Source organism: Centroberyx gerrardi, chromosome 10 (assembly GCF_048128805.1).
Source record: "Centroberyx gerrardi isolate f3 chromosome 10, fCenGer3.hap1.cur.20231027, whole genome shotgun sequence".
NCBI classification, from domain to species: Eukaryota; Metazoa; Chordata; class Actinopteri; order Beryciformes; family Berycidae; genus Centroberyx; species Centroberyx gerrardi.
The window spans coordinates 21,722,120-21,732,499 of NC_136006.1; the positions used below are offsets into that span (position 1 = coordinate 21,722,120).

Sequence of the window (10,380 nt, forward strand, 5' to 3'; positions counted from 1 at the left end):
GCTCCGTATGTTCAGCCTCATCTATTCAGAGTAGCACACAGGCAACAAACAGCACTCAGTGTAATGGTGACGGCACAGCGAGGGACTATAGAGTGACAAATTGAACGTAACCAAGCTAGTCCAGCAGGAGCACAACCTCTGTCTCACTCAAATATGAAGCAATCACATGAGCAATCGTACTTATATCCTGCAGTAGTCCTTATCTGCTGACATCAGCAGGAACAGGATGCTTGAGGGCCTTCGCTCTCATCAGCTCACAATATCAGCTGTATCACTGTCTGGGGAACCTGCATGTGATTCTGATTATCGACTGAGTAGCGTCCATTGTTTTCTGAACACCGCCCAGTAGCCTATAGTGTGTGTGAGAGTCACAATGTGATAGGATTTCACCCGCTGTAATTATATGGCTGACATCCACTTGTTTCTCTCTGAGGTTTCGGGGCAGAAGAGAGTACCAGGCGGTCTGGCGGTGATTGTTTTTTTTATGGTTACGCAATGTATATGTATTTGGGTTTGGCGCGGTCATAGTGGGAGTGCATGGAGCTGAACTGGTCCGCCGCTGAGGGCTTCCTAGGAGACTTTTAATTAGTTCAGCATCAGTGCAAACGGCTGGCCAGGAATGTCCATTATTTCCAGCTGCTTCAGATTTGGCACTGCTCCTCAGTATCATCGACAAACGGAGCTGGGAGCCCTTTGAGAGAAACAAATTTATTGCACCTCTGTATGATAGAGCATATAGCTCCCATGACTTTTGTGGTAAAACTGCATTGCTTTTGTGAAGCTCAAATACTGGCATTACATTTTAATATATTTTGTACAGGCACAGATGTGTGGACAAATATTGTATTGACTTGAATACTCGGCAGCTATATGCTGAGTGGCAGTGCATGCAGTATGATGCCTCTGCAGTGAGAGTGGACATGGTTCAGATCTAGTCTGTGGTTTACCAGCTGGGAGACCTCGACTTAGGCCCTAATTAGAATGGGCCAAACTGGGAATTGCTACTTTTCTTCAGAGGAAATGGAAATAGTCTGATGTGGGCTAAAAGAGCCATCATAAAAGTGCATAAACAGTCATTGCAATTATGTTATGTTGGCAATATAACATGTAAAGACATCCTCCATTTAGTTTGTGTTTTTACTCACTATAAACAGTTAGGGAAACGTTACTGGACGGCCAAACTCTCAGTCTAAAAATATACAGCACTCTGTTCCCCTGGCTGTACAGTTTCTATGCACCACAATATGGCACTGCCTCTTGGACTAGGTGCATGGGAAAGCATGGCCTATTTGGAGGATATCAGGGTGGAAAGGGAGGGGATTTGGGGGGCGTTCCTCTATTGGCTTTATGGGAGGAACTTGACATTGAGTCTCACTATGGTCATTCCTCTTCCCAGATCTCTCTCTCCAGCAAGGGTGCCAGCATGTAAAATATAATGTAGTCTATATTAACTTTTAGTCGACTTTTGCTTCAATACAATTTGAAACCCCTCCCAGTAAGGGGATACACAATTTTTGCACAAAGGCATTTCCAGTTAAAAGGGGGGGTGTTGCAGACTGAACTGGCAACCGGCAGTCCAGGGGCAGGTCTTGTCGTCGCGGAGCCAGGAGAGTCCGGAGGCTGAGGTTTGTGTGGACATTTCTGGGAAAGCCTCCAGAGCTCAGGTTGGCCAGGGAGAGCCTGGGAAGGAGCACAGGCGCACAGACACTCAGCGCAGGTTTCCAGCTTAATCCGGACCCAGCCTGCGTGAAGTTCTTGCATTTTGTCGGAGAGGTGCCTCATTCCTGCCTCCAGAAGATCGCCTCACAGTCTGTTGGAAATAAACAATGCCCGAGGATTAATTAGATAAATTAATAAATTATTAGACTATAAATATCAACGTGAGCGCATTTTGGATATATGACGTGGTTCAAAACATTTTGCCAATAGTATTTGATGATTTTTTTTTCTTCAAAGTTTTGGATGTTTGGATAACGGAATGGTCTTTAAATATCCCTAGTCTCATTGGGATTACAGCTGAAAACGTAAGTGTTGCTGACATGAAATTCTGGATCTATAACTGTTTCAGAACTCGCCTATAAACTCTTCTCATTGTATTGGTGTCTGTCTACTCTACAGCAGACAGTGAAGTGGATTTCCTCAACAGAATCTAAGGCATGCTCTGAAACAGACCATTGGTGTTTTGCGCGTCTCTTGCACTCTGCATTTCATCACCTGGAATTAATTCAGTAACAACCCCAAATGCGCTAAAGACGCACCAGGATCCCGGGTCCACTACTGGATCTTTATCTTTCCATCACTGAGTGTTTACTTTATCTGACATCTCGCCAGAATGCAGTGGGCTTTTGTACTTAGTTTAGCTCTGATATACCTGCTAACCTGGACAGGTGAGGCCGACAAACAGGCTCACCTGAGACGGATACCGTTACGCCGACGCACAAGACTGGGACGTCTCCAGACGGGCGCAGCGGGCAGGGAGCGCGTCATCAGCGGAACGCGCCCTGGATCTGTGTCGGCACTCTCGGTGCTCAGCCCCAAGCGAGTGGAGGATGTGCAGGCGGACGAGAGTTTTGCACCTCCTGTGAGGACAGGGGCTGTGCAGGGCAAGAGAAGAGGAGGTCACCGGCCACTGCCAGGCAGGAGGGTGGCCGGACAGAGTGGCTTGCCCCGCCAGTCCGGCATGCTTCAAGATGAGGGCACACCCGGAGCGAGAGCCAGGATCGCCCGGATGCCCAGCAGCGCGGGCTCGCCAAACCTGCTGGCGAGCTTCGCGGGGAAAAACCGCGTCCTGGTGATCTCGGCGCCTCACGATTCAGATGGCTACTACCGGCTGATGATGTCTCTTCTGAAACCCGACGTGTACTGCGAGCTGGCCGAGCGGCACGTCCATCAGATTGTCATGTTCCACCAAGAGGGGGAGATGGGGGGCAAGGTGAGGAGGATCACCACGGAGGGCAAGGTGATGGAGGAGCCGCTGGATACCGCACTCATCCCCAGACTCATGAGCTTCCTCAAGCTGGAGAAAGGTAATGAGCGAGTTTAGTTCCTGAGGTCGAGAGGTGATGACACTTTAATCACTGACGCTGTAAAAACAGGTTCATGTTTATGAGTTTGCATTTGGGGTAACAGTGCGTGTCTTCACTCTGTATTAGGCTACATTTGTCTAATAGGTAAAGGTTAACTGACTTGCTCAAGGGCACTTTGCTGTTGACTGATACATCAGCTGTTGCTTAGACCAAACAGAAACTTTTCCCTTCCAGTTATAGGACAGTCTCTCTAACCAATAAGCCACTCTGCCGTCCTTACACTGAGCTTTTCACCCAGATGGATACAAATTAAGATATTAAAAAAAAAAAGAAATAGATGGAAATTGGAACATCATTTAATCTTCCACTCCTACTCTGTGATGTGGTGTCCTGCAGGTAAGTTTGGGATGGTGCTGCTGAAGAAGACCTTGCAGGTGGAGGAGAGGTACCCCTACCCCGTGAGGCTGGAGGCCATGTACGAGGTGATCGACCAGTCGCCCATGCGAAAGCTGGAGAAGCTCCGCCAGAAAGGCTTTGTCCAGAAGTGCAAAGGAGCCGGTGTGGAGGGCCAAGTGGAGGAGGGCACAGTCACAGGTGAGAGGGGACTAAGACGAATACTAATGACCTGCTAGCTTTCCCAGAGGAAGTCGGATGTCACACTCTTTGGAGATCCTAAGTGTTCTGTAAGAAGTTATCTCACTCTAAATAGCAGCTCTGAGGCCTTTGCAAAGTCAGTGGTGGGATTTTAGTGATAATAGTTTTATGAAGGCAGCTGAAGCCATTTAAGCTTAAGCTAACCCATACTTGCAAAGTTAAATACTAAACTAAAATATTCAGTTTACTAAAGAGCTAGCCAATAAATAATAAAGACACATTTTTTCTGCTGAAACAAAATATTCAGTGTTTGGAAAATTTAATACTAAAATGCTTGTTGGCATGGAAATAAAACTCACCATGGAATATTATTGAAGTATCCACTATCTCAATAAATTTGCTCACAAAATAGCAGCATTAATCTGTTTACTGAAACATTTTACTTACTTTACTCTCTCTCTCTCTCTCTCTCTCTCTCTCTCTCTCTCAGGTGGAGCAGTGGACACACCAGTAGAAAGAAAACCGGACCGGAAAGAGTTCATAAGGAAACCAATCAGGAGGCCCGCACATGCTTCTACAACAACCACAGCTGCCACAACCACCACCACCACCACCACAACACGGCCAACCACCACCACCACCACCACCACTACTACCACCACAACTAAACCCACCACCACCACAACTAGAGCAACAACGACCACGACCAAAGCTACGACAACTACCACCAGACCTACCACCACCACCAGAAGAACCACCACCACCACCACAAAGCGACCCACCACCACTCGAGCGGTCACCACCACCACCACCACCACCCAGAGACCGACCCGGGCCCACACCACGGCCCACTGGCTCCCGGCCCCCAGGACCACGGCCGATCCCTACTACTACAACCGCAGAGAGAGGGAGAGGTTCCCGCCTAAAACCACCCCGGCCGGAGACAACCGCACTGACAAGGAGGGCAGGGACCCACACGGCCGCAAGCAGGCTGGCCTGGTGCCCGCCACGCATAAACCCTCCAAGACTAAGCCTGCCAAGAAGAAGAATGGAGGAGAGAAGGTGAGTTGGGGAGCTTTAGCTTCTGTGTTGAATTCTTGTATCTTTTCACTGTTGAAAGTTTTAATTGAAAGCCTTTGGGGTATGCCTATGGTTCATGCTAATGCATATAGCCTGTTATTTCCTATTTGCACTCACTGAAAGCAATATTGAAGTACTGAATCTTGATTTTAGGCTGGTAGAAGGTTATGTTTTAACCAGTAGTACTAAAAACTGCATTTAAATTAGAGTTGGAGATGTATGTTATACTGTAAATGACTTAAAATAAGCCATAGTGGTAATCCTTCAGATCCTCTTCTTTTATTTTGGCGACATCTTTGACATCTCATTTTCTGTTGATTAAGTTTGAATTTCTGTAGGTACCGCTGTTTTTTTTGTCTCTTCAGCCATAGTGCAGTAAGTGCACTGCAAATTTTCCAGCGTTAAATGAGTGTTGAATTTCCAGTGACAATTATTTGGAGTTGACAAGTTTTGATTATTTACTCATAGAGCAGATATGGCTCTGGAGTGGGTGTTCAAACTATCTAAAAGTGTTAAATTACTTACTGTATTACTTATTACTCTATGGTGGATTTAAACACTGGCATAGTGTTGAGTTTTACACTCTCAGACTTAAATTTAACACTAACGATTTTTCTGTGGGGCTATCGCTGATCATGCTAATTACCCAGTTTGTCTTCTATTTATTACAAACAAACCACTGTTGCTGCTTCCACTAACGTAAAACAAATCACGTCCTGTGTGCCAGAGAATTTTTCCTGGGAAAGACCTACGAGACACATGAAACGCATCAAATGAAAAAGCTTTCATGAACTGAGTAAAGGTTGAATCACTATTGTGTTATATCAATCAGCGATAGAGAGGAGCAAAATAGAAATTTATTTAAAAAAATGTTGTGGATTACGACTTTGAATCAGTTAATTACCTTTCTCCCTGTGTGTAGGTGCTGAGTAATGAATACGAAGATAAGTATGAACTCAGCAAGCCAACGGTCAGCGATCCCGAGGAGACGGAAACCTACACCGAAATCAGCCCCGCCAAGAGGGGCAGGGGCAAGCACGATAAGCACGACAAGAAGAAGAAAAAGAATGACAAGGCTGCCAAAAAGGCAGAGAGGAGAGGAGGAAAGGCGGGGAAGGAGGGCAAGAACGGTGGGAAGAAAAACGGAAAGAAGCTGTCAAAGTACCACGAGAAAGAGGAGTACCAGAAGCCCACGAAGAAGCCGACGCCTCCTCCTAAGGGAACTCTGGCCTCCTTCCTGGACTACTTTGAGAGCCGGAGGCGGCTGCTGGTGAGAACATGACATAACTCTCACATCTCATAGCTCACCACTACTCGAACCTGGCTCTCTCTCTGATAGCAAATCTCTTATTTAGGGCTGCAGCCAGAGAGAAACATGTGTGCTCACAAGTCTCAAATAGCATCACCTTACTATATTAACCCGCCACTAAGTACACACATGCAGCATTTTTAAGGAGCATTAAGTAATCTATGACATTTATCGATCTCTATGAGCGACTAGTAGTAATTGTAACAACATTGATAGAACTTATCTCCTCCTATACAAGTCTCTGGCACAGCCCAGAGCAGAGGTCCAACAGAAACATCTGGTGAAGAGGTAATATATCACCATGCTCAATACTGGAATATAACTGCTTTGTAATTTGCTTTCTTTTGGCTTGAGAACGAGGCTTTTTTAGCCTTCATAGCTGAAATGTGTTGCGACACTGGCCACTCACTCATAGCATTGGCCTCCATCATTGAGCAATTGCAACTGTAGGGAGTAGAGGGGGGTGAAAGCCAGAAATCTCAGCATCTAGCCAAGTAATAGCTGAGTCATTAGTACTGATCACCAACACTATCAACCCCCCGCAGATTTATTATGGTCATTTTGTGTTACGAGACAGTAAAAGACTTATTGCCCCTTTAATTTACAGTAATGTCACAGTTATAAAGTCACACTTCAGTGGCATGTTATATGGATAGCCATAAAATATGCAGAGTGGCACACTGGCGTCCTCCCACTGTCTGACTGTGCTAACAGACTGGATGTCTGTGTTTTGTAGCCGGTATAGATTCTTATCACAGCAGTGCTGAGGGCAGGGTGGGAAAACATGGCCCCCATCCTCTGCCTGCAGGTTAATGTAAACACCACCTCCACAGCACACAGCCAATGTGTGTGTGTGTGCGTGTGCGTGCGTGTGTCATTTCACATATGTGTCGATCTAACCTACTTCTATGCCTCCCCATGGTCTCTCTCTCTCTCTCTCTCTCTCTCTCTCTCTCTCTCTCTCTCTCTCTCTCTCACTCCTTTCTTCCCTCCAGCTGATCACCTCCCCCACTGAGGACAGCAGTATGTATGTTCAGCAGAGGGATGAGTACCTGGAGAGTGTGTGTGAGATGGCCATCAGGAAAGTCTCCATCATCACCATCTTTGGCTCCCTCACCAACTCCACCATGAAAATTGACCACTACCAGCTGGGTATGTAGCTCCCACAAGATAGGGAACGAAACAAAGTAACTCTCCTGTACTCTTCCACAGATTCTTAAAAAGTCTGAAAAACTCTTAAAATAAATTATCTGAATTTAAGCCCTCAAAAAGTATTAAAATGTCTTAAATACAACTTCTACTTATTTTTTCCCCCATGTGCTGAATGTCCACTCTTAGATTTACACAGATCAGGGTTAGTAGTACAATATGCAAAATATGTTTTTTTCATCCTATGTGTTTCACTAAGCATTGTCCCTTGACCATTAATTTCCTGTGTCCTTTTTTCTTACGCTGCCCACTGATAGTTTCAGAACTTTAATTAGCTTTGTTCAACAGGAAATTGGCTTGCCATTTTCTTTATTTTGTTTTTTAAATGTGTCTTGAATTGAAATCCAGGTTGCATTAAACAGGTCTTAAATTTGGTAAAGTCTTAAATTTGAAACCTGCAGATAGCCTGTCTACTCTATTGTAATTTACTCCACTGTACTCTTATCTACTGCACTCTGCTCTACTCCCTCCTAAATACTGAAACACACAGTATCAAGGTTTCTTCCATCTTCCTACACTGCAAAAACGTCCATCTTAAGAAGTTGTATAATCCAGTATTGAGTCTTAACATTTTATCTTTCTGAAAGCAAGTAAAACAAATCTGACTGTGGAGATAATTCTCCTTTTGCAGTCTACTTCACTAGAATTACACTGCAGTGGAATTTTCACATGCCCCCTTTGCACTACTTGATGCATACAGTACTACAGCTGCTATTCAGACTAAGTTCAAGTGAAGTTCAGGGACAACCTTATCTGAGTGTTGACAATAAGAAGTTGAGTTGAGGTTGGTGTCTCATACCGCGTCGACTGTCCTGTCCTTGTTTCACCCTCCTTAACAGAGGGTTACCAGGTTCCTGCACTTTGCATAATGTCAGCCCAGATGCCTTAACAGTGATCTCTGCTGGGACAATAGCATTCTGAATATATACTGACTCTGCCAAAGCCGCGGCATTGTGTACTAGTCTGTGCAGATGATACTAGACGGTGTTAACTACTGACTCCCGTGATCTTGGCCGCTGTGCTTTATTGTGCATGTAATCCTGTGGTGTTCACAGTGTAGTTAGGTGTAGCTTTCCTTAAGCGGAGCTGAGAGCCTCTAATTTCAGCATCTGGGTTGCATGGTAGCAATACTTTTTATAGTGTCACTTTCAATATGCTATAGTTAGTGGCAAGGTAGGAGTGTGTGGAGTGTCTGGGGTCCTGTGAGAAGTCGAGTTCAGTAGCTCTTAGAGGACAGAGGTCAGTCCTGATTCACACAAACGCACACGTGTATGGGGGGTAACTAGTGCCAGAATGCATACCTTCCTAGTTGATCATTCCAAGCAAGGGGGTAAGTCTGCCTCCTCTGGAGCTGATGTGTAAGCTGGAGACAGTTAGTTCATCACACCCACACACTGTCTCTGTCACACCACATATCCCACCCACACACACACACACACATGATTAGGTCATCACGCAATTATGAAAGCTTTTGAAAGGCTCCCTTTTATTAAACTGCTTACAGCTACTTGTTCAGATGGAACAAAACCGCTGCTGTTTTAATGAGATGTGCCTTGTCATTTGTGCTTGGCGAGCCTCCGTATTTTGAGACATTTTACAGCCGTCTCCATCCCGAGGCCTCGGTTAGTGCGTGTTAATGTCAGGATCTACAAACCCACTTTGTAAAACTTTATTAGTCTGTCACTCCACATGACAACAGGGTTCTATCCAGATGGAATGCTGGAAAGAGTTCTGAGGTGAGGTCACACACCCCCCCCCCACCCATGGTAGGACTCGGTTACACTTTTGTTAGACTTACCGGCCAGGTCAGTGTGTGTGTGTTTGTGTGTGTTTGTATGTGTGTGTATGTGTAAGTGTACAAACAACTGGTTCATTTGGCGTCACCCATGGTAGGATTTGGTTACATTTTTGTTCCACTTACCGCCCGGAGAGTCAGTCTGTATGTGTGTGTGTGTGTGTGTGTGTGTGTGTGTGGGTGGGTGTATACAAACAACTGGTTCTTTCAGTCTTGCCCCTCCCGTTGAGTTTAGGATGACCTCATAGTCTATGAGTTTTAACTTGGTTGGTCAGCAACATGTATTATATATAGTTGAGAGTGTGTTTGTTTTATGCCTCAGTGTGTGCAGTCTGAGTCTGTCTGCTGTCTCCACCATATGCTGGGGCTTTCCTCACATAATTGATCATACACATTGCACAGCACAAAGAGGGAGAGACAACCATCGGCAAACACTGTTCTGTGGTGTGTGTGTGTGTGTGTGTGCATGGAGGGAGTGGTGATTAAAGGCTTTTGCTTTGGCCTGTATAAATGCCAGCTACAGTAAATTTCTAAGCCATCAGACCCTGCCAGATCTCAGTCAGTGAATAAAAGCTGGCCTTTGTGGGTGTCGAGTGTGTTTCACTCTGCATGTTTCCATTCCTGCTCTTCACTGCGGAGCTCAGTTCACAGTCTTGTCAGAGAGATTTGTCTCACAGGAACGCTGTTTGGACCCCGGCTGTGGAAAACAGTTTGCTCTTAATGTTGCGGAGCTGAGCACTCGCGTTGTGTTTATATTATCATAGTTTATTCAATAGGAAACCGAATCATCACAATCGTACATCGTCTTCCATTATGGAGTCTGATGTGCCGTCTTGTCAAAACAAAGACGGTTACGTAAGAGCCATTGTTTGTCAGATGTTACGACTGACCCTGCAGTCTCAAGAAGAAGAAGAGGTGTTGTCAGATTGACATTTTTCACTTTCATTTGTGGGAACAAAATGTCAAAGCAAAAGCTGAAGATGAAAAAAATCCTTGGAATTTCATGGAGAGAAATTCAAACAAACCGTTTAAATCCGAACATCTTGCTACACAGGTTACCTGTGTGTATGTGTGTGTGTGTGTGTGTGTGTGTGCACATAAGTGTGAATGTGCGTGCATGTGAGAGTGCATGCACATTACATTACATGAGCATGTGGGAGTGTGCATTTGAGGTTGTTGTTTTTTTGAGAATGCATAGTTTCACCGGTCTTACTGCATCTATAGCACAAGCCTTCACTCTTGATCACTTCAGGAGGCCTATTTGTTTTTTTTATGATTTACCTGTGACCCCAAATAAGTATTAAATAAAAACAAACCTACACCCTCTCACAATATATAACCAATGTCTCTTCCTCTCTCCAGAGAAC

At 45.1% G+C, this 10,380-nt stretch overlaps 1 protein-coding gene across 1 annotated transcript in view; it reads left to right on the forward strand.

The window, feature by feature from the left end:
* The first annotated feature begins 1,432 nt into the window (after positions 1–1,432).
* ccdc80 (coiled-coil domain containing 80) overlaps positions 1,433–10,380 on the forward strand; it is a 15,075-nt gene continuing 6,127 nt past the window's right edge. The window contains exons 1-6 of the mRNA XM_071926353.2: positions 1,433–3,026; positions 3,423–3,620; positions 4,111–4,682; positions 5,623–5,970; positions 7,005–7,161; positions 10,376–10,380. The exon at positions 10,376–10,380 is cut by the window's right edge and continues 132 nt beyond it. Of these exons, the coding sequence (XP_071782454.2) occupies positions 2,333–3,026; positions 3,423–3,620; positions 4,111–4,682; positions 5,623–5,970; positions 7,005–7,161; positions 10,376–10,380 (1,974 nt within the window). The 5' untranslated portion in view covers positions 1,433–2,332. The remainder of the gene's footprint in view (positions 3,027–3,422; positions 3,621–4,110; positions 4,683–5,622; positions 5,971–7,004; positions 7,162–10,375) is intronic.